Here is a 24,081-nt window from a genome sequence, read left to right as displayed (position 1 = left end):
AAAGTCAGTTGGGGAGATCGATACAAGTGGAAAGATACTTACTGTCATCATTTGTTGTGTTAGTCTTTCTATTTTCTCCAAAGGAGGTAATTTCTGTCTTTGGACTCATGGTTGAAAACTTGTGGCAAAGGACCTTTTAAGCAGTGGGAGAAGGAGCAGTGGAATTCTGTTATCATAGTTTGGAGGCAGAGAGCTGGACGTGGTGGAGCAATGAAATAACAAATCTGATGCCTCATGGTTACTATCTTGGCAGCAGCTCCTGATTTTAAAGCTCATTCACAGGCAGGTTTTGAATGCTGGCTTGCCTGCTGAGTCTGAGCTCTAAGTGGCATTTAAGTCTATGTCTGTGCTAGAGGAAGAGACATTTGCATGAATGTACATTTGCGACTGGATAGGATTCAAATGAAACATATGTAACAAAACATCAATTGCCCATACTGTTCTAATTCGGGGTTCTATAGTTTCTGAGTGAACATTTCCAGACTTATTGGACTCAAGGCTTAACTTTTCCCCTGTATATCTTGCTGCTGCAAACACTAGTAGATTTGATAAGAAGCCTTTTAATCTTTGGAATGAAGCCAATGGCCTGCCCCGTTGGAAGAATCTCTTAGTAACTTGGCACTGTGTGGCTTTGCCCTGCTGCTTGTGGGAGCTCTCTTACCCAGAGCTGTCATGGAGTCATACAGGTGAGTTCTGACCAAGAAACCTGCTGAGGGGATGGGTAGGTGCTGAATGCAGTCCTTCTTCTATGTACCAAGTCCCCATTCTGGTGTGAGTTACATTCTCCTAGAATGGCACACAAAGGGCCCAGAGATGGACCCGGCTCTACTCTGCTCCATCCTCCTTTTCCCTCTATCTCTCACTACCTAGGACAACCTTGAGCTCAGAAGAATTGACTCTGAGGATATTGCAGCATTGCTACTGCGGGTCTTAGCCCTGGACTAGAGACAGGAAACCTGGCTCATGTCTGAGCTCCTCTGAGTGATCTTCGGCAAGCTGCCGATCCCCTCCTAGGCCTCGGTTTCCTCATCTGGAAAAACACCACCCTCTCACGGTTGGACGGTGTAGCAGGGATTGGCAGTTGAGGTTCAGACCTCTGTTTTGCCACTCATTCACACCCATGTATCCTTGGGCAGGTCATGTAAACTTTTTATGCCTCAATTTGCAAAAGCTGCACTATTGTTATCTCCACTTTACAGATTTGAAAAATTGAGGTCTAAAAAGGTAACTGGCCTAAGATCACACAGGAGCTCAGACGTGAATTCTGTCTCCTAGTCTAGCACTAAGGCCAGTGTGTGTGTGTGTGTGTGTGTGTGTGTACATTATATATATATGCACATATATTTAATATACACACATAGAGAGATATCTGTCTATATACATACACACGTGTGATGATATATGTACACACACATGCACACACATGTGTATACATGTATACAAACACACAGTGCTTAAAACATATAATGCATATAATGCTAATAGTATTAACAGTACCTGGCACTCAGTAAGACTCGATAAATGTTACCTGTGATGATGATGACGATGATGATCTTTAAAGAAAGTTCCCACCTGCTGACATTCCTTCCTGTGCTGGGAGCTTATGGTTCTAGGAGACCCGGCTTGGGTACTCTTTGTTGTTTGAGCATTATTTGCATTCTGAGTGGGGGCCTGAGGACAGCCTGCTCTCAGGGTGGGAGCAGGGACAGAACCATCAGTGAATTGTGCCTGGTAAATATAGCAAACCATCAGATGAAGTGGCTGCAGGGGTGTGTCTGTGTGTGTGTGTTGTGTTGGTGTGTGTTGGGGATAGCAGAGGTATGTGAGCTTATTTTAACTTGAATTCAACTTTCCTTGGCCCCCAAGAACTGTTAAAAGCTCTGTTCAGTGTTTTGTGCGAACTCTAGGCACAAGGGCTTTGAAGTAAAAGACTCAGTGATTAATGAAGCATTCTTTCCTTCGTTTTCCTAGACCACCAGAGTGGAGAGAACAATGTTACAAGAAGTGGCTGCAGGGCTGTGTTTTCAAGAAGACATGGCTACTAGGATGAGCCTTCTTTGCCTTCCAGCCCACCCCACATACTTCACACCTGTCTTGTCCGTGGTAAGTGAGGGTTGGTCTTGGGGGCAGGAGGATGGATGAAGTGACCTTTGCTATGTGCCCCCAGCCTCAAATTCTGAGGAGAGATGTGTAGGAGATGAGTATTCATAGGATATCTTATTATCTGTCACTGTCATTCACGTGGCTACATCGAATGGGGCTCCTGATTAGGGGTAAGGAGACCTCTACTTAGCCTTCAATCCTTGGGAAACTGCACGTTTGTATTGCTACACATTTGCTTCCCAGACTTTCCCCACCCCTTACTACCCAGTACGGATTGTAAATGGAGGGTATGGCTGGAAGATTTTTCTAATCCTTAATCCCACTTCAAGTCCCCAACCGGAGGTAAATCCGCATAGACTGCAATACCCAATGGTAGGAATTGTGTGACTGAAACAGCCCTAGTTTTCCAGTTGGCTTTTTTAGCCACGAACTTGCATCTTGTGTCGTTTTTTCCAGCAGGCCACTGCAAGTGCAAAAGACAGACCTTGCTCTCACTGACTGCCCCAGTAGTAATGGGTAGGAACACTGTTGCTGTGGAATCAGCAGGGAAACTCAGAGTTGCCATCATGCTTTACATAGGGAAGTCATCTGGCTGTAGCTTATAATCAGCTGTAGCTCTCACTCAGAGATGTCACTCAGGCTCCTGAAGGTGGAGGAGAGCAGATAATATAAAACTCCCAACTGTATTCAAATTAGTGTGTTTCTTTGTTTTCTTAATTATATTCCCAGTTATACAAGAAAATGAAGGCAAGCCCCTTTTGAATACACGCTAAAAACAAGGAACTGAAAAGCTGAGCGATTTCCCTAGCTCTCAAAGCAGTGACCCAGCCAGCTCTCCATTCTGGTCCTCCCAGTCTCCAGCTCCCTAATGATTCTTCGGATACCATTGCCTTTCACGATTACTCAGTGTTCTTACAGCAGAAATTGGAGCCTAAGCTCCACCTACCACCATCCATTTCCTCCTCAGCATTCAATGTTTAGCATCCAGACCCTTCCCCAAATGAAGGAAGCCACAGTGAAAAGACTACAATGCTGGGGGTTTGGAAACTGGACCTGGAACCTGTTAGTTCAGCCCTCGGGCCCCAGCCTTCTTCTCAGACTAACAGACCTGTTCCAAGGTTCTCAGAGTCTCTAAGATCAAACGCATCTACATATTTTGAAATATCCAAATCGACCTTGTATTTCAGCATTTGGTTATGTCTAAATGCAACTGTGGAAGGCTCGGGAAACAGCTGGCTGGTGAGTGGACACAGTTCATCTGATGCATGGAAGGGAGATTACTCTCAACATGTGTAAGTCTGAACCTGAAATATGAAATGCTGGGAGACATGATGAGGGGGGCTAGCCTATTGAGCATTTCATTGTCTGAAGATGGAATTAATGGCAGTGCCATATCTATGTCAAGCCCAGATAATAAAACTTTATACGTTCTTCTCCATGAAATATTTTGTTTATGTCACATGGGTCTAATCTGATGTTTTTTTCTTTTTCTTCATGTCCCCACCTCCACCCTTTTCCCTGCCCTCTTTGTCTTCTGAGGCCTATTCCCTTTGGAAATGCATTAGTTACCTAGGAAACCTTAATGCCATTTTTTTTTTTTTTTTATGAGTGGAGTTTGGTGCAGCATAAAGTTAATTTATAGGGTGGTTAGGAATTCATGTCATGACTAGTGAAATAGGAGGCTTTATTATGATTTCTATATCTACCTGTGTGGTAAGAATACATACCTTCCTTCTGTCATTATGGGTAATTTCTTGAACCATAATTATGAATATGTATGCTATTTCACAAAATGAGTTGATCCACTGTTGTTCAATGTAATTCGTTTTATTGTTCAATGTAAGCCCTAGAACATAATTAGCAATAACAACAAACCAAGAATATACTAGGCAATCTGTTAAGAGTTGAAGGACATGGTGGAATTTCCTTTTAAGTGATGAGGTGGTTCTGCCTTAGAGGCAGAGAATGAATAAGATAAAATTTTGAAATCCTTCAATTGTGTTTTTCATGCTCTTTGAGGTCCACATTCAGAACCTATATAAATTCTAAATATGTCCAGTACTGCATTCTGCTAATTTCTTTCTGTCTGTGTCCATAGGGGAAAATACATACCCATGAATTTACATTAAGGAAATGCAGTGTTTAATGGCTTACAAATAACAAACAGGACATTCCAGAGTCCAGCTTCTTTCTAAAGAATGAGATCCCCCACCAGTGGGGAGGCAGTGTTTCCAGTTTAAGGACCATTAGGTTGGGAGTTAATGCTTACATTGTGTCAGGCAGTGTGCTGAGTGTTTGAAATAAATTAGTTCATTCAGTCGTCATAATCCTATGAGGTTGGCATTGTTTCTGACAATTACAGATGGCTTCTGAGAAGTTCAGGAACCTGTCCAAAGACACACAGCTACTAGGTGAAGAAGGCAGCATGGAACCCAGCTTTGTATGACTCCAAAATCCACTTTTTGAGTGAGTTCTAGTTCCTGATCTGTTACTACTTTTTTTTTTTCTCTTTCCCTGGGGAAAGTCACTGAGAGGCAGGAGCTTCAGTGTTCTCAGCTATTACATGCAGGGTGGGCACACAGAAGCTGGTAGAATTTGATCTCTAGTATCCCCGCTCTGCTTAGAGATCAGTGCTGATAACAGCAGAGCTGTGCTTTCTCGAGATGATACAAATTTTAGGGACGACGGGGCTTGCTGAATGAACATAGACTAGTCACAGGTTCTGTGGACACTGCACCCACTTTGAAAAAAAAGAATAATGCCTCACAGTGGACTCTTAAGGGCATTTGGGCGGAGCTGCTAATTGGCACGAAAGCTGGCGTGATTGTTGGTTCATGCGTGTATGCAGTTAGTATGCGTGTATGTAGTAATGGGTGGGCAGCCAGGAATCTTTTGAGTGCCAGGAGCCATGGTAGCATGCAGCCTTTCCTGATTCTTAAGTTCCCAGTCCCCGTGCAAACCCCTTTCACATTCCATTTAATTGTTTCAGAAACAGACTCTCGGGCTCCTTCAGCTCAAGCCGCTGACTGAGTGATTGAGGGCAGGGATGGATGAGGTAGGGCAAGAAAAGTAGCTGCAGCCCTTCTGGCAGACTTCTCCACAGTGCCCTCCAGCAGCAGAAGAGGCAACTTGCAAAGATTTTAGGCTCAGCTAAGGTGTGGAGTACAGTTTAGCCACCTCAAAGACAGGAAAAAGAACACAATGAGAGAGGACAAACATTCCAGGCTAGCTATATGATCATGGAGGAGATAACCAGGCTTGTTTTTGCCGATATGGTCACAGAGGAAAGGGTCGCTGGAGGCCAATTCTCTCATTTCCTGGGTCAACATGTCACAGTGAATTAACCATATGCTGCTACTGCCCCGACACACAGGCCACTTAACTGAAACATCAAGTAGATAAATGCTGCTTCTCAGAAGGTAAGGGCATAATTCTTTCCAGCATTTCCATGTTGTTTCGATTCAGTGTTTCAACCACAGAGTGGTGCTATTGCAAAAGATAAGGGTGGGCAGAAGGCGACCTCTAGAAATTTGCTTTAGGAGAGAGTTTTAAAGGGGCTTTCAACCACTAGATCTGGTTTCTACGGTCATGAACCACTTTCAGGAGTCAGGGCCTTACACTCAGAAGCAGCAGGGAGAAAGAGAAAGTTCAGCAACCTAAAAATACAGTCAACAGATGGACAGCCAAGGCCTTAACCACAGAATCAACGTGGAGAGAGGCGATTACCTAGCTAATAAAATAAAAGAACCAGTTCTGGATGACAGACGTCCATGGTCCACAGGCAGCAGTGTCTGTAGGGCATGAACTCACCAGCGGACTTCCCAGTTCTCTTCTTTGCTTTAGCTGTCTATATCACTAATGTTTTTCTCTGTTTAGGAAGTCACAACGTTCAGCAATTCCAAAATGACTCTCTACTACATACAATACTCTTTTATTCTATCTTTTTTTTTTAAAAAAAAATACACCTTTCTCCTCCTTTTTTTGGCCGCCCCTTTCTCTCACCTTGCCACCCTCTTGGAAACCAAAAGGAAGACCTGGGCAGCTGTCCTAGTCTTCCTTAGAGGGAAGAAGAGAACCTTTACCACTGAAGTAGAAGGGCAAACAGTAAGGCACTGCGGCTGTCCCAGGGAGCTCGCCTGAAGAATTTCTCACAGGGAGGAAAGGGCCGGTGGCTGTCCATTTGGGAAAAAGTGAGAAAAGTGGATCTTTCACTCTGCTTCTGCCTGGTTCTCTCACTCTTGCTCTCTCCTTCCCTCAGCCCCGCCCTCTTTCTCCCCCACTTCGCCCCCCCCCAAGGCACCACACATATTTGGCAAGATTAAGGTGTCACCTCTCATATTACAAGGCGTGTTGATTGCACGCAAAGACAGACCCACCAGCTCAGGACAAAACCCCTGCAGTTGGGAAACAATACAAACGCTTCCTGTGATCACCAAGGTCCTGGCAAAGTGAGGTGGCCAGTCAGTGACCGCCATCTGCAGAACAAATTCCGGTCTGAAACTCACTGCTGCCTTCTCTTCTTTTTATACTTCGGATTTTTCAAAATTAGGTTTGCCCCTTCCCTGCCCCTCCTCCCTCCAGACTGCCAGTGACCGAGGAGCTGCAGGCCGATCAGCCCGCACATGTTTTTAACCCATTCCTCACTGCAACAGAAGCCAACCACCTCTTTCCCTGCCATCCTCGGGTTACCGCAGGACCTGCAGCTCGAGAAAAGAGACCTAGAACTTGGCCCATGGAGATGAAACTGGGGCCTGGATCTCCCCTTTTGAAAGGGGGGTGGGGGGGGGTGAGGAGGCAAGATCGGGAAGTGAGGGAGGGCAAAGAGGCGGGCCAGAGCCGAGGGAGAAAACCAGAACCTAACAGAGCACGCCCAATCCAACCTTCCTGGTGCTGTGTACCGGGTGGAGGGAACAACTCAGCAGCCTAATCTGGCCGGGAAGAGGACCTCGGTGAGGGAGGCACTGAAGGACAATCCTGTTCTTCCCAGGGAGCGCGGGCGGTGCCGCCCGTGGACCTCGGTGGGCGCTTCTGGCGGTTTTCGATGTGGCAGCCTCCGTCAGCGGGATAATGATGAGGCAGGTACAATCTATTTAGTATGCAGCCCCAAGATGCCCCATCCCTTCCTACCTTCCCTCGGACCCCCGCAGCCTCTCTCTACGTGGAGTTCGGCCTGATCTAGTAGGCACAGTGCCGGTGCTTCTCGAGGGTTTAACCAAATTTTCAAACAAGTCAAAGGAATTTGGATTTTTTTTTTAAACCTGGACCCTAGCCGGAACATAGAGTGGGCTGCTTATTAGACACCTGGAATGATAGGGCAGGGAGGAGACAAGGTATGTCCCCACTTCCCTCCAACCCCACGTGAGTCAAAAGGTCCTGGCAAGAGATGGGGTGAGGAGTGGCTGAGATGGCAGGGAGGAGGCGGTGGGGGCTTGGAGATGAGGTCTGCCACGCCACGCCACGACCTGGGGAGCCGAGTAGGAGGGGAGCAGGAGCGCAAAATTCTGCTGAGGTTCTCTGGATTTCTCGTTGTCCCTTCAGTGACTCCCCCCCTCCACACACACTTCTCTCCAAGGCAAATGGACGAAAGCAAGATGACTTAACTCGGTAAATTTAGAGTGAACGATCTCAGAACAAGTGAAGTCTAATGGGAAGTTAAAATTGTCTCAAAATAAGAGATTTTGCCCCCACCCCCACCCCCACCTCACGACTCCGTTCTTCGAAAAAAATCTACGGGTGGGGAAGTGAGCGTCACCCCTTTCCGGGGTCTACGAAGAGGTCTGTCTGTTTCCTGCCTTTTCTGCTTCCTGCGCAGTCCCCGCGTGCAGACTGGTGGGTGCTGGGCCGGTGCTCGGTTGCACGGCCGGATCCTAGTTTGGAACGAAGGGGCTTAGAGGTTGGAAGGCTGGGTGAAGTGGGAGGCTCGGATCCGTCCTCCTCTCCCTTCACGCTCAAGCTCACGCAAACACACACACGCACACGCACACCCTCCCTTGGTCCCCCGACCCCAGACCCTCCCTCCCCCAATACCTCTCTGACTTGATCTCCCTCGACCGTCTGCACAGCGCCCAGGGTACTGGTCCCCACGAGCAGCAGCGAGTTCGCTGGGGAGCGAGTGTCCTTGGGCGTGTTCGTGTTGGGGGGTGGGGGAAGGAGTGACGGGTGGGCTTGATAGGGGGTGGGGAGAGATCTGGAACTGAAAGGGTCTAAGGTTTGGAGGAGTTTACACATTACACCCAAGCTGCCCAGAGAAAGGGGGCAAGAAAGGCCTTTCTGCCTAGTGAAGAAAATCTTTATTAAAAAGAAAAAGAAAATTTAAAGAAAAACAACAAATAAGACAAGCTGAAGATGTGAACATGTAAAATATAGTCAAAAGTTGACTATTTCGTTTTTTTCCTGGGTCTCTAAAAGGGAAATCAAGGGGGAGACTGAAGCAGACGACTCGTTTGGATGTGTTTTGTGTTTTTCTTTAAGAAGGGCTAGGAGACATGACCCCGTCCCCTCGCCGGCCCCCAGAACCCAGGCTGAGGGGCGCTGGGGAGCAGGCCGGCGAGTCACCGCGGGCCGGGCGCGGGGGCGGGCGGCGCGGCGCGTAAGGGGTTAAGGCGCTGAGCAGGGAGCCATCTGCTGGGTTGGCTGGTTATAACCGCGCAGATTATGTTCGCGGGACTCAGAGTTGAAGGGTTCTCTCCCTACCGAACAGCTCCGCGCGCGGCCCCGCGAGAGAGCCCGGCACAACTAGTTTTCTCCGTTGTTTTCCTTTCTCCTTCTGTTTTTCCCCCTGCTGGGTAGTGGCGGCGGCGGGGTGGGGGCGACTTTGAATGACCGAGCTTTCGTCTACCTTTCTCTTCATGTCGACGTCCCTGGAAACAGTCACACGGATGCCATGGTTACTTCTGCCACGGTAAGGGGAGGCGGGCGCGTTGGGTAGGCAGGTTCGGGGCTGGGGGGCCTCGTGGGCTTTTTTTTTCCAGTGGAGTAACACAGGGGCTCCCACTCCGCACCTCGCCCCACCCCCATCGCGCTGCACTACTTTCCCGGGCTTGTGCCTTCCCCGAAGTTTGTGCTGGGAATCAGCCCCGGCCGAGCGCAACCACACCTCCCCCCCCACACACACACAAATGCACACACACACACACACACACACACACACACACACTCACACTCCTCCCCACCTCCTCTCTCTCATCCCTCGGCTGCCCGAGAAACCACCCAATATCTGGGAAAGTGATCAGGTTTAAGGGACCTGGGTTGGAAACGGGGGGCGGAGGCGAGGGGAAATGGGGACGGTGGAAGGGCAGGGAAAGGATTCAGCAGAACCGCCAACCCCCCCCGCCCCAACTCCCCAACACACGCGTGTGCTCCTGTAGAGAAGGCTCCCCGCGCATCCTGTAACAAAAGGGGGTGGCAGACAGATCCGGGGCAAGGAAGAGGCGAGGTGCCGCCGCCACTCCCCGGCACGCGCCCCGCACCGGGCTCCCGGCCGCTAGGAGTTCTCCGCATGCCTCCCGGTGCCCCGGCCGGGGCGTGGGCTGGGGGAGGGGACTCGGAGCTCAGGACCTAGAGGTTCGCTTCCCAGTTTGGGGAGTTGAGACTGCTTGCCCGGAGCGGAGTACCTGCTTTGGAGCCCCCTCCCTCCGCGGAAAGCTTTTCTCGGAAACTACCCCACACCCCGGGCAGGTCTTGGCCAGCGCCCACCCCACAGCTACCCCCTACCCTTCGTCTCTGCGCAGATGGAGCTCCGTGCGCGGCCGGAGCATCTGCGACCCCGCCGAGGAGCGTCGGGCACCGGGGCCGGGCCATCTCTGGGGAATTCCTTGAGGTTTCTCCCAGCCGGCTCTAGGAATTTGAGGCGGAGGTGTGGGAAGGCTGGGAGACCCGGGAACCCGCGGAGCTAGGTCGGAGTTACAAGGGCCCACAAAGGTTCAACTTGCTCCATTGTCCCAGAGCTCTACCCATACTCCTAATGAAATTTGGGGAGCTTGGGAGTTTAAAGTTCGGGAAAAGAGGGCCTGGGGTGGGGAAGGGGACTCTGCTTGTTACTTTCGGGCGCGAGTGGGTGCGCGGCGAGGAGGAGCTGCTTCTTTGGGGGAGTTTGTCTGCTGCGTTCCTCATCTGCGCTTCGAACGCACGGAACTGAGACCCCTGCGCCGACTAGTGAGGATCCCTCTCATTGGATCCGTGGCTCGGGGAGATTCCAGGTGGAGAAAAACACGGAACCGGATCGCCTGGTCTCGACCTCTGGCGGCGGGCGGCAGGTTCAGAGTCTGAGCTGAGCCAGCTGCCTAGAAGCAGCCTGAGCGCTGGGCTCAGCTGGAGAGCTCGGAGACTGCGCCCCGTGGACTTGTTTATGTGTGTGAAGAGCAGGGGGCGGGAGCTGGGGGACCGGGTGGGGGACGGAACTAAAAGGGGGTGGGTGTCACTCCTGGAGTCTGATGTTTGCAACTCAGCCGATTAGAGAAGGTGCTGGGCTACCTGCTTTTAAAGAAAGAAATACCCTCTCCCAGCCGACAGAACAGAGAGCAAGAAAAACAGCTCAGCCCTCTGCCCTAAACGTCAGGATGGGAGACAGGGGTAACAGAGAGGGAACTTTTCCGAGGGTACTGTTTTCACCGCGCTCAGAAATCCTTCGTCTCCGTCAGACTCAGGCTGCCCCCCCCCCCCCGCCCCCCAATTCCTTCCTGACATGTTGCACAAAGAAAGTTGAGCGGTAGAACTCAGGGGATAAAATCCAGCAGCCTCTGCCTTGGGCTCAAACACTGAGTCCTGGGTACGACTTTGGAAGTGGGGAGAGATGAAAAGAAAGGCTCTGTGAACAGTGTTGGAGGAAAGTAGGAAGCCGGGGAGAGAGGGGTGCAGTAGGGCGCGTGTCGGTGAGGACTGCATTGTAGCTAGAAGTGGAAGACCGCTTCCGTGAGGACGGGGTCTGTGGGCCTATGGAGGTTAGCTCCGGACCCTTGGATGCCCCGTTCCCTCAGGGAAGGAGGTTCATGATGAAAAGTCTCTGCCTGAGGGTGTGCATGGAGGCGGGGTGGGTGTGTGTGGCTAGAGAGCAGGAGCTCCCCTGTGCCCCGTGTGCCGTGGAGGTGTTTCTGAGGAGTGTGTGTGATGGGCATGTGTGTGACTGGCAGGAGAGGAGAGCATGTGGGAACATAGGTGTAGCTAATGAGAAATCTGTGCCTGCGAAGGGTGTTAGAGCAGGAGGAGAGGTGCAGTGTGTTGAAGACAGATGGCTTGTGCATGCCTGCACAGACACATGCAGTGGGTGTGGTGTGGGAGGGCTGCTGGGCTGTGTGTGGGAGTGAAAGGTGGACGAGTATGGAGGGGGGGGGCGGCTCAGGATTACCAGGGATATGTGTGGAGGCGGGGAAAGATTATCTGAGGAGAGCAGGGTGCGAACTTGATGAGTATTCTCTGGGAAGTTTGGCTGGGATGACGTTGGAGTACACGGGGGATAGAAAAGTGTGGGCTCGGATTCTCATTGTGGAAAGACTGGTCAGGAAGGATGCTGGGTTAGCTTTTGCCTTCTCTCTCTCTCTCTCTCTCCCCAGTTCCCCAGAGAGCAAGGAATTGGAAAAGGCTTAGAATGAGGGATATACATTTAAGGGGAGAAGTCGTGTGTGTTCACACCCAGTGGGATCAGAGAAGATGTGTGCATGGGGGTGGAGTGCTGGAGGAAATGTTTTGCATACCTAGTGGCAGAAATGCATCCTATATTATGCTGTATGATGGGTTTCTTATTTAATAGAGGAATTCACTGTCAATTAATATTGGTTATCAATTAAAATTTGTGGGATGACTGCCGGATGCTCAGCCCATTGCCGAGTACTGAGCCGTGGAGCTGTGCCCTGGAAAAAATTCTTTCTTGGGGCACAGCTCACTGTTGCGATTTTTGTCAGGAGGAATGAAGCCAGCTCGATGCTAGTTGAGGTTTCTTCAAAAACTATAATTCAGTTTCTCGAGATGTTTATGGATCTTGGGGGCCAAAGGGAAGCTGTCTTGAAATATATCTGTGGTTTTGTAAAAAGAGGGTGTAAAGATAGGGATGGCGTATAGTTTTGTGTGTCGGGGAGTGAGCTAAAGAGAATCACTGTTTTTTGTAGGGGGTGTGGGCTGGGAACAGGGATGGGTGGCGTGCCACAGTCTAGGTCAGAATGCAGGTCCCCAATGAAGAGTGAGTTTGAGTGTGTGTAGTGCCTACTTATTAGCAGAAATAAGACTTGCTGTGTGGACCTGGAGAAGGGTGAAGCAGTGATCAGGGAAGATGAGGGTTGGGAGTGTTTGTTAGTCTTTGATGTTTTCTGGGCCATGAGTATAAAACTAACCTGGAGTGTGTGCACGTGTGTGTGTGTGTATCACACACACACACACACACGCACACACACACAACAATGGGGCTGGAGTTAAGTGACTAGGAGAAACCTAGCTAGGAGAATAGAAAGGGTATATATTCTGGCTCCTGTGAGGGGTTGGATGTATGTTTTTGCAGGAATTCTGTGTGTCTGAGGAAGGATGAAAATTGTCTTGGATGCTCGGATATGCATCTTAAGTTAAAAAGGTACAGATAAAAGGAGGTCTGTAGGCTTCGGGAGCCTTCAGGAAGTGAGAGGAGCATGATGTTGGTTGGGTTCATACCCTGACAGAGCTAGTGAGGTAACTAGATCAGAGCAGCGAGAGGGGTGTGCTTTGGCTGTACGTACTTGCTTGTCTGAACCAGGTGACAGGGAACCTCATTTATTAGGCTCTAATCATATGAGGGCACATACTTGGGGGGACTTTTTCTGACTTGTGACATTCTTGAATTCATGAAATTATAGCTGTACCATTTTGACGTTCAGCCTTATTTTAAGGGGAAATTCATTTATGTAAGAGAGAACTGATCCAGGGTTTGACCATTCGTCAGAAGATCTGGTGGTAGATATTTCTGAGGGTGTGTGGTGGAGGGGGGAGACTCCCCAGTGAGAATGCCTTATTCTAGTCCCACTCTACCCCTGTCGAGCAGTGTGACTTTGGGAAAGTTCTCATCTCTCTGATCCTCTGTTTCTTTTCTTTTTTTTTTTTCCTGATCCTCTGTTTCATTTCACCTTTTATATAATAAAATGGCAATGTCTGTGATGCCTCAGTGAGGAGCAAAGTTCACGCTGCTTCCCCCCAACCAAAGCTTGGTGAGCTGACATTGGAGTACAAAGCTTTACACTGAGATGAAGTCTAATCGAATGCAGGTGCTAGTATGTATGTGAACCATTATAAAAATGGGATCTATACCTCTTCCCCATGATGGGGCAAGTTGGTGAAATCGTCTTAATGCCCTCTGCATGTCTGCTGCTTAGCCACTGTGCAAGTAGAACTTTATATAACTGCCTCAGTTTACTCATCCATAAAATGGAGGTAGCCAAACCTAGATTATGCTTGATGGAAATCTGTGTTCATAAAAGGTCTTTGAACTATTCATAAGAAAAGTGGTCCAAACTCAATGTTATTAATTATCAGAGACAGCATTGTCCTATTCTTTAACAGCTGTGCAGACCACGACTCCAGAATGAATGTGACTTTGAGAACACAGAAAATAGTAATTATCCTTGGCATATTTGAATAAAAGAGGAGCAAAGCCCAGCCATCCTGGGTTACTATGAAGACCTGTTTTTCTCTAAACTATGGGTCCCTGGCAGGCAACAGCCTTTAGATATGTGAACAGGCTGCATGCAGTGCCGCAAGTTGGTATAGCGACTTTCCCCAGAGACAGACATGGAGGCACAGAAGGGCGAGGAAACCCACTGAAGCCTCCGAGTCCTCCCAGAAGTCAGTACATGCTGTCAACTCCTGGCTCACAGTCAGACTCCCATCCTTGAGTTCAGTGGCCATAAATAGTCAGGAGCTAAGCTATTTCCATGAGGCACTAAACCAATTCTGTTGCTTTTCTTGGCGAGATTGGGCCAATTAAGTTGATTGGAAGAGGTCACTGCTGATGGGTCTCACATTCCCCAGGCAGGACAGGCCAGCAGAGTTTAATTACATAACATTTCCCATCTCTGCAATTCCACTCCCAGATGGATCACATATTCAGGCCTCTCCTCTTCCCCTCCATTCAGGACGATTAATTGAGCAGGCAGCTTCTGCTCCGGGCTTCTCCAAACCTTTTCCTGAGCAGTTAGTCCCACTCCGACAGGAGGGAATGTAAATCCACGTGTTGGCTGAAGTGAGAGAGGGGAGTCAGGCCGACACAGAAGGTCTTTAAAACCCACCACCCTGCTTCAAGACCTCACCAGCTGCTCTTTTACTCTTTAATGAGGCAGGCAGTTTCTGGCGGTGGGTTGAACTAATGACCGTTGCTAGGGTTTTAGATTTAGTTTTATTTAAAATTGAGTTTGCTGGAGAAGGACCAAGTCTTCTACTGGAGACAAGCCTAAGCCCCATGTGGCGCTGCTGATAAGGTCTGTGGATGTACTTTGTGCGTGGACAGGCATGTGCAGAGTGAGAGGAGAGCACGGGATGTGTGTGTGTGTGTGCGGGGGGATGATGCGTGAGCACAGAGTGGCTCTGGGTGGGCAGGATGCATTTGTAGAGTTTATGCTTTGGGTGACAGGTAAATGGGGATCTGTCTCAGATTGGGCTGTCATCATAGTGCTTCTTGCAAAAGGGCCAGCTTGTGGAAAAGTTGGGAGCAGCTTCTTTCAGATAATTTTTATGTGGAGGTGGAGGATGTGTGAGCTTTTAAGTATGAGGCCATTGTGGATAGGACCTCCACTCTTGCCTGGGCAGATTTCTATTAATACCAAGGCTGGGCAAAGGAAACCTTTCAGAGGACGCACTTTAAAACCTGTGAAAGCACATGTAGATGGCCCAAGATCTTTAAAGTATTTTTTCTGTGGTTGATCATTTTCCACAGCTCAGCCTTTCACTCTACCTAAAAATACCAAGGGCTGGAGAGTGCATGCACCCCTGGGTGGTCAGAATGCATCGGCTGTGTCATGTCCTCCTCTGTGCTGTGGTCCTTATCAAGCAATCTTCACTAGGAACCACCAGAGGCTGTCTGTGCCTCTGGCATCCCCACAGGACACACCTCTGACTGTAACTGTGGTTTAGCTGGAGAAGGACAGATTTTGAAGTGAGATTGGGTGGGGTCTGTTGTGGTTGCTCACCTTTTAGCAGTATCTCAGAGAAGACATTTGTTGAGCCCCAGATCTTTTATAGATTTGGTCAGTCAGAAAGAATTGGAAAGGATTGAGGTTCTTGCTCACTCAAGGCCAGAGCTGTAGGAGTAAATGGTAGCTTACTGATCTCAAAAGATTCCAGGCCAAGGTGGTCTTAAGCAGCATAGGGCAACAGAAAGTCTTCAGCTGCATGGGGCAGCAGAAAGCCTGCCAATTGGAGGTGGGGGACCTAACTTGAGACTGAGCTCTGTCACTAATCAGCTGTTGTGAGACCCTGGATGTTCTCTCCAGGCCTTGATTTACCCATCTGTAAATGAAGGGCTTAAACTAGAATATCTCCAAGTCCCATTCCAAGCCTACCATCCTAGGATTCTACAGTAGCCCCACCATCCCACTCAATCAGTCCTAGTATGCCTTGCTTGAAGTGCATCTTGGCACACCCTAAATGAGCTCCCGTTTTTGTATCTTTGGGGAATGGCTGAGTCAAAGGCAAAAAGGCATGCAAAGAATTTGCCATAGTGTTTTGTTTTGGCCAAGCATGTTCGCAAAGTTGGCTTAGCCTGCACAGTGTATACAGAGTTGAAAGGGGTTGGGTTTGGCTTTCTGGTCGGCCTGATGCTAATTAGTCATCCAGTTTCCACATGAATGCCTTTTAGTGTCAGTGCTTCTGACTAAGTACCCACCTTTAAGATGATTGATGATGATGATGGTGATGATGATAATGATGATAGTTAATACTTGCCTACTTACTGGGTAGGATTAGAAATATTGCATGGCATCAATGCCCCAAACAATCTCATTTACAGATGAGGATACTGAGGTTACATGAGGTTAAGGAATATGCTTATACTTATACAACTAGGTGGTGTGCTGGCTTTCTGTCCTGAAGCCGGTGTCCATCCTAAGTCCATCACCTGCCAGTCAGATTCTGTTTTCTGCATTGTATGGTGTCATCCAGATGGAAGATTGTTCGATAGTCCTCTGCAAAGTCTGTCACCCCACAGGGTAACCTGCTCCACTGGAAGATTCATTTTTACTTGAAAGACAAACATTGAGGCTTTCTAGCCACCTGCTGGCAAGCGTGTGTCAGATCAGTCTTAGCTCCCATTTGCATCCCCCACTTTACTTCCCATTCTGTTGACAAGGGCATCTGCCCTTCAGAATGGGGATATTGATTTAAGCCACAATGGCCTAGGTTTGATTTAAACCCTGAAAAGATTGAAGCTGGACATCTGGTTTTGAACCACACACCTACGGGAGGTGGTCGGTCCCAGCATTGTTGAGCCCTGTGATAAGGGTTGCACAGAACCAAGTTAAAGAGAATCTGAATGGAGACCATGAGGGCTTTTCAGAATTTGGAAAGTGGCTTTCCTTGGTAGGCTAAGGAATTCCCTCCATTTATACCAGGGCCAACGTGAACATAGATATTTGTGCTGAGAGGCTGGAGGCAGGGGTTGCTGCTGCTAAGAACTGGGGCCCCCAGGCTCTGTTTGATGCAGAGCAGAGCAGCTGTAGTGCCCTCCAGCCCTGGCACATGCCTGCTGCATGCCCTTCTCTCTTGGCAGTATCAGAGGTAAGGAAGCCAGAAGGGTGCTTGGGGGTGCATGTTGCTATCTGTGAAGGCTGTGACTGAAAGTTCTTGTTCTTCTTTCTCCTTCCACTGATTTCCCCACCACCATTATGCACACTCATCTTCAAGGCAATTCATGAGAAAGATGTTTTGTTGCTAAAGGTATCGCGGTGTGCAAATAAATGCACAACACTAACCTAATGCTCATGAGGTTGAAGGTGCTCCAAAAATATGTGTTTATACTTTGTTTAGAACAACTTTTCATGTGTAACATGTTGCTTTTCTTCTTTATAAGATAACATAGCCCTTCTATGACTATTTTTTGACGATAGCCAGCTCCTTGCAATTTACTCCCCTATGCCCGCCCTGTTTCTAGGTCTAAGCCCCCAGCATTTAAAAATATCTGCCCCTCTGGTTCCAAATGATCCCTTAGGGAATATGTTTCACTTTCTCAGTCTGGGATTATTTCTATCCTGTGTCTAGCAGATCTACTCTTGATGGTTCACAGGGCACGTCCCCTGCTTCCACTGAGCTCAAGAGGAAAATGCAGCTCTGGAAATCACCTGGTTCCCAATAAGTGTGGTCCATGATGGGGAAGGAGCCCAGCTCCCCTGACACCCAGCTTGCTACCTCAAACAGCCTGCCACACTTCTCTTTGCAAAGGGCTCAAACTAGCTGTGTGGACTGCAGCAAATCACTCCTGCTTCACGGGCCTCTGTTTCTTCTTCTGGAAAAGGAGGGGCTTAGATTCACTAGAAGGTCAAATGGATCCTGCCAGTTGTGACAGCCCACATTCTGTGATCCTGCTGGTCCCTAAGCCTTGCTGTGGCCCAGGCCTGGGGCTTCCAGGTAGCCCCGCTGGTCTGGAGAACTTACAGGCACAAATGTGGAGGGGAGGAGGAGGAAGAAATTAAGTTATGTGGTGCCAGCTGACTTATTGAGCATATGGATGAGTGCGTGTTTACAACGTGCTGAAGAAGCAAGCTTGCCAGATTTGTGGCATATCTCCGATTGGAAGTTAGGAGCATAGGGAGAGATTTGTGTGAGATAAAATTGTCTGTGGGTAGCTGAATTCAGTAAGCTAAATCAGAAAGATCCCAAACTAAGAGCAAGGAGTCCAGATTCTACTGCTAACTCTACCAGAGACTGTGAATTTAGGGGAGTCCCTGAACTACACCAGGTTTCACTTTCCTTGTGTGTTAAGTGAGAGAGTGATGGGCTACTGGCTTTGGTCATCCCTAAAGTCTTTCCTGCCTCATCATTTTTACAGTGTGAATTTGGGATTAGTAGAAAAACCTAGATGGATGGCTCCATAAGAGGATATGACTTCAATGTAGAGGGAAATGTGCCTTGCAGAATGATATGAGTGACAGGAATATACATCTGTTCTTGAATTTGAGACGGCCTTGGAGGATATGTTCTGTGTGCACATTGTGTTTAGAATGCTTTCCCTTCCATCTCCACCAAGGGTATGGGCGTCATCCTTCACATCTTTGCTTCACCATTACCTTGGCTGGGAAGCCCCCCTGCCTTCCCCAGAGAGCCTGGGGCTCCTTCCCCAGCTTCCCTGTGTGATGCCACTTAGCAAGGACAGTTTTATTTGCATTTCTATCTTCTCAATAGAACATGAGCTCTGCGGAGAAAGGGGATCTCGTCTTTTCATCTTTGTGTCCCTCAGCACCTTGACCAGTGTCTGCTACAGAAATGTGTTGGGTGAATGAATGCGTAACAGGCCATAGTGAGTCCAGACTGTGCAGGGGTAAGAGTCCGGGCTCAGAGAGGTGATGCACTTGCTGAGGGTCCAGAGCCATGCTCTCTGTCCCAGGCCTGAGGTCATGAAGCTCACTGCCTGCTCTCCCGGAAAGCTGCTCTTTGTCTCTTTAGAGACCCCTCTACCCCATTGTCTTAGTCTGCTTAGCTCTTCTGCAAATTTGGGCTTTTGGTCACAGGGAAATTGGGTGTCATTGCACGTGAAATAGGGCAATTTATGTCTAGGCACTCGGAAAGCACATGTTTGAAGATTATTCAGTAAGCATCCTGTTGAAACCTGCTAAGTCTCAGGCCCTCTGCTAGATGTTGGAGAAGAGGTGAGGTGAATGCTGCAGCTCTGATTTGGAAGATCTAGGAGCTGGTGAGGAAGACCAGCTGGGTTACATCATTGCGCTCCTGGAGGGCCAGTGTGAGCATGGAAGGTCAAATGCAGGGGTCCCAACTGAAGTGAGTATTGTTTTTTAGTGTGAATGATGATGGAGGATCCTCTGGTCAACAGCAAGCTGAAGGGTCTGTGTCTAGTGTTCACTTCAGCAGGACAGTGGTGTTCTGGTCCCTGCATTCCCAATGCCAGACCAAGTCTCTGAGCATCTCAGAATCCATTGTGATGTGTGCCCTTGATTCCTCGTGGGGAGAGCTTGGGGAAGGTGCTGGGGCTTGGATGTGTAGGTGTGTGGGCTCGCAGGTATGCTTGTCAGAAGTCTCCTGCTCATGGCTGCTGTCTGCGGAGACAGGCACGTCTGCTCTCACTGCTGCCTCAGTGCACAGTGTATTGTCTCTGTGACCACTTCTGACACAGAGACAGACTGCCATCTACTGTCCACTTCTGTCGTCTGAGTCCTTCCTGCTTAGTGAGCTCCATGGGTTTTTTTTTTTTTCACATCCTGTTTTTAATTGGTTCAGATACCAGGAAAAATAGAATAGACATCAGGTCCTTATTTAGTAATTTCTTTGGAATTTAGGAGGGAGCCTTTCAAAAACAACACATCTGTTAGATGTTTTTCTTATCTGCTTAACAAAAGTGTCATTTTAAGGGGGCCTCATGTCTTTCCTGACCCTCCTGAGCTGCTGTGCTAAGTACCACGTGGAATACCACGAGGTGAAAGGCATGGCCCTACTCCCGTGAGCCTCGCACTCTAGTTGGGAATTCAGGACAGACTGGTGGAGAAATAGACGATAGGGTGCGGCAGGATGTGTCCGGTAAGTGGCACACGAGTGGCAGGGACCACAGAGGCTCTGGGAGTTTGGAGGAAGGGGGAGTCCTTGCAGGTTGGGTGGTTGGGAAAGATAAGTGTGGGCAGCTTGACTCAGGTCTGCTGTTAGCAAGCCCAGGGTTCCGTGAGAGCCTCCTGAGAGAGCCGTATGACGTCGTAGAACGGGCTCCACTGGGAGTTCCGAGACCTAGGAGGCCTGAGGTCTACCAACCCCTTCCTCCCCCCACCCCCACCCCCGTCCTGTGACCCAAGGCTGTGGGTCTTGCTGTCTGAGGGTCCTCCATTCCTGATGCTGCATTGGGTACCCCACTTACACGCAGTAGGAGGTGGCTCCTGGTTCCAGCTTGTCAAAGAGCAATAGAGCCAGAGTCCCACTAGGGTCCCATGCAGGGAGGGGCACCTCAAGGTGTGGTCCTGTCCTGACAACTGCACACACAGTGGGAGAGAGAGAGGCTTTCCCCAGAGGAATCTCAGGTGCTATACAAATACCAGGGGGTGAACGGCTTCGGGAGACGTCGGCCATGCTGCTTCTCTCTGTGCATCACCTGGCCCTTCCTTCCAAAAACTGTCTGCATAGTACTTCAGTCAAAGATGGCACCCCAACAAGAAATTGCAGTAGTATTTTAGCTGGTCATAGCTCAAGTGTAAGATTCTTTCTTGTTAGAATACATTTTACCATTGCTTTATGGAGTTTGTTTGTTTGTTTGTTTGTTTACAACTATGTGAGATTTTTTGATGGTTGTGGATGAAAATGGGAATAAAGTTTTCATCACTCATTCTCATACTTTTATCTCTCTCTCTCTCTCTCTCTCGGTATTTAAATTATCACCAAGGAAATCTTCAGTGTGTTTATTTGATGTTCTTGTCTGTGTGTCTGTGTGTGTGTGTCTGTGTGTAGGGAGAGGGGAGGAGGGGGAGGGAGGGAGAGAGAGAGAGGTTGGGAGAACAAGAGAGAAAGATATTTTAGATTGTGGTCTATTAGCAAGTCTAGGAAATCAAGTTGAACTTGGTTTGGGTTACTGGTGGAGAGACCTCAGCTTGTCACTCTAATTCCCTTGTACTTTTGGCTCTTTACGCATCAGCACTATGTCTTTCCAGTCCCGCATTCACTGTTTACATCTCCTTGTAGGGTTGCTGTATAAAATTACTGTCTGTCTGCCACAAGTCTCCTGAATTCTTTAAGGGACCACTTGACAGAGGCACAGTCAAGGAGAGAGCCATTAGGGAAGGCCCAATTTTAGACAAAGAGAGAAAAGAAAATGTTAGGGGGTTGGAGAAGGATTCCAGTGGGTTTTTTTAACGTGCTTTCCTGTGGCATAATGATATCTGTGACTCTTGTTCAAAGAGATGCAGTGAGCAAGGGCTGGGATAGAGACAGAAAGGGAGGTTCTTCCAAGAAAACCAGCATGGAGGGAGAACACCAGTTCTGAGCAATGTCCACGAAGCCACACACCCTTAGGAAATACTTGGGAGGTTTGCTGAGGGCCTGTCAGGTGATTTGCGAAAATAGGAAGCGATGGGGAGAAGAATGCTCCAGGTGGGGAAACAGGTGGAAAGAGGCCGTGAGGTGAGAAAAACAGATGCCAACAGACCTGAAAGAAGTCCAGGTGGGTGGTGCACAGGGGCCATTGTGCGGTGAGGGGGGTAGTAGACAGGAGCAAACAGGGGCTTACTCTTTACCCCCTGAGTGATGGGGCACCATTGGAGACTTAGAATTGGCACAGGGGAGGGCACAATCAGGCTTATGTTTTAAAAATGACCGCCCTGGCTGCAGTGTGGAAGGTGGCTCTTAATAGTTTATCAATGAAAGAATGACTGGTGGTTGGATTGATGGGAAATGAATGACTGAGTGAACAAATGAATAAAATGTAGAAGGGGAGTATCAAGCCTGATTTTACCTCTGGTTCCTCTGACCAGTGCTGGCTCCCAGGGCGATTAAACCAGCCTGGGAGGGTGGAGGGAGGTCGACACGTGAATTATTAGCTCTAGATATGCGGAAACGGGGACTAGAATAGTAGCTCTTAGTGCTGAGAATTTAGGGTGGCTGGTAGTGGGGGGCTCTCCCAACCGTTTTCCTTCTCCTATGCATTTCCATCCTAATTGGATTTAATTCAGGATCAAAAAAGAAGAGAACTCATGGAGTTGCCCCCCAGAAAACCTGAAACTGTGACAGTGACCTGCATCAGAGGGGCTGCTTGCACTGCAGACCTTTTCATAGGCTCAAAATGGGATGTGGACGGATGTTAAGGCTTCTGGGACACCTGAGGGGGACCCCGATTCCTGGACATCAGAGGCACCTGTAGATGATTCCTGTGTGTGTGTGTGTGTGTGTGTGTGTGTGTGTGGTGTATGTGTGTGTACACATGCACACACACACATGCACACATGTGAGTTTGAAAAAATCTCCAAAAAATTGCCAAATCCTACAGAATTTCTTTTGACAGAAGTGGGTCTATATAGACAGTTACTTGCAAGGTTGCATTGCTTAGCATACACAAGGAGAGTGTGTGTGACAGTGACCCAGACAGACACCTGACATGCCATCCAACAACTTGGGATGTGGTAACATAAGAACTACTCTTGGTAAAGCCAAAGGGAGCCAAAGAGAACCTCTAGGGCCATCGCAAAGGGGCTTGCTCAGCAGTGACTCTCCCATGTTCTGACTGTTCCAATCTCACCTTTCGCTTTCAGATATTTTAACGTAGGCCTGGGACACAAGAATATAAAAATGTTAAAGCTCATCATGTGATTCCAACGTGCAAACACTAGCTTACGAGTATGACTGTTGTGCCCTATCCCTGCCCTCTGCAGCTTTGCTGTGACATCTGCCCCATTCTCACCCTGGGTGTGCTTGTGAGGACACCCCACTTAGTTAAGGGTGTTTGGCTCATTTGAGCTGAGGTCTCCTAGTCCCTACCCATCTAGGATTTGCCTCCTCTAGGAGGACAGATCACAGGTGCTCAGCAGATTCTGATTGCTGACCCTCATCTACTAGAGGGGTATTGAGGGTGAAGGGTAGGGAGAGGGACATAGGACAGTATTCTGAGGCATTAAGGCTGTGCAGGTACTTTTATATATGTCATCTCAGTGGTTCCCGCAGAGGCGGGTGTTATACCAGGCTGGAGGGCACGGTTTCCACAATGCATTCAGGATGTAAGATGCTTGTGGTCTCTGAGTGATCAGTTTTCCTGCGCTGGTTCTCCCTGGGAACATGCATTCCAGTCAGAGCCACTCCTTTAGGTTTAGCTATGGACCAGGGCTGCTGCTGTCTGGCACCGGTGGCTCAGCGGGAGAGTGAGCACCTCCCTTCCCTCTCAGTTCTGTGGAATCCAACCCAAGCACCAGCCTTGGGAGGGTGCTTCCAAGAGGCCCAGCCTGAGGCTGTGCTTTAACCAAAGGACCTCCAGGTTGAGAAAGCAGTCGTTCTCCTCCTCTCTATTTTCCTGCTAGAAATCAGGGCTTGCAGGAGGGCTGGGGAGTGGAAGGTCAAAGAAGGAAGCTAAACGTCAAGGTCTGAAAACATGAGTAAGGTCTGAAAACGTTATGTTTCCAACCACATATTCCTGGATTGTAAAGTGGACCATGTGGAATCATAGCAATCCCTGGGTTTCTCATTTACAAAACGATATTACTGTGTATGCTGTCAGGCAGGCTGGGGCCGGATGTCTCACATCCATTGCTAAGTGCGTGCTTCTGTAAGCAGTTGGGATTCTCCAGACTGCTGAGTGGCCGAAGTGTAGTGTGGGAACTAGAAGGGTGGAGTGAGCCACACTGACCAGATGTGAGGACATGGTCTGCAGCAGTGGGCATTGAGATGGGGACAGGCCTCATTCTGCACCAGGAACTTCTAGAGGATTGCACATCACAGACAGAGACCAGCCTTGCAAAGAGCAGTGGGAGCAAAAAACCACAGGGCTCTCGCTGCTCTGTCTGTATAGCACGTGGATGGAACTGAAGTCGTTCTTGGCCAGATGTATCTGCCACTTCCATCTCCCCCTTCCCCGATTCCCCCTTCCTCACACCAAGTACAGTCGCGGCTTTTTTTTTTTTTTTAATCAAGAGACAGTAACGTTTTAAGGAGGCAGGTAGAGAGATGAGCTAAAGAATTTACATCTGGACTCTAGGCATTTTTTTTGTCTAATGGAGAACTTGTTCATAAGGGACCATATAGAAAGTCGCCTATAGTATTGAAGAAAATATTCTTCAATATTGAAGATACATTGACTGTAAGAGGAGTTAAGAGCGGTCCTCCAATAACCCCCCCTACAGGATTATG

The 24,081-nt window shown here is 48.8% G+C and overlaps 1 protein-coding gene across 3 annotated transcripts in view; it reads left to right on the top strand.

The window, feature by feature from the left end:
• Nucleotides 1-6,994: 6,994 nt before the first annotated feature.
• The window catches only part of NTF3 (neurotrophin 3), a 66,646-nt gene continuing 49,559 nt past the window's right edge, over nt 6,995-24,081 (top strand). The window contains exon 1 of one of the 3 annotated variants that reach the window (XM_074326159.1): nt 6,995-7,182. In XM_074326159.1, the coding sequence (XP_074182260.1) occupies nt 7,171-7,182 (12 nt within the window). In that variant the 5' untranslated portion in view covers nt 6,995-7,170. Of the gene's footprint in view, nt 7,183-8,519; nt 9,005-24,081 lie in introns of those variants that run through there. The other 2 variants (XM_074326160.1, XM_019754341.2) reach the window with 2 other exon arrangements.

This window comes from Rhinolophus sinicus, linkage group LG02 (assembly GCF_036562045.2).
Source record: "Rhinolophus sinicus isolate RSC01 linkage group LG02, ASM3656204v1, whole genome shotgun sequence".
NCBI classification, from domain to species: Eukaryota; Metazoa; Chordata; class Mammalia; order Chiroptera; family Rhinolophidae; genus Rhinolophus; species Rhinolophus sinicus.
Note: the sequence above shows the minus strand (reverse complement) of the source record. Positions and strands in the feature narration are given on the sequence as shown.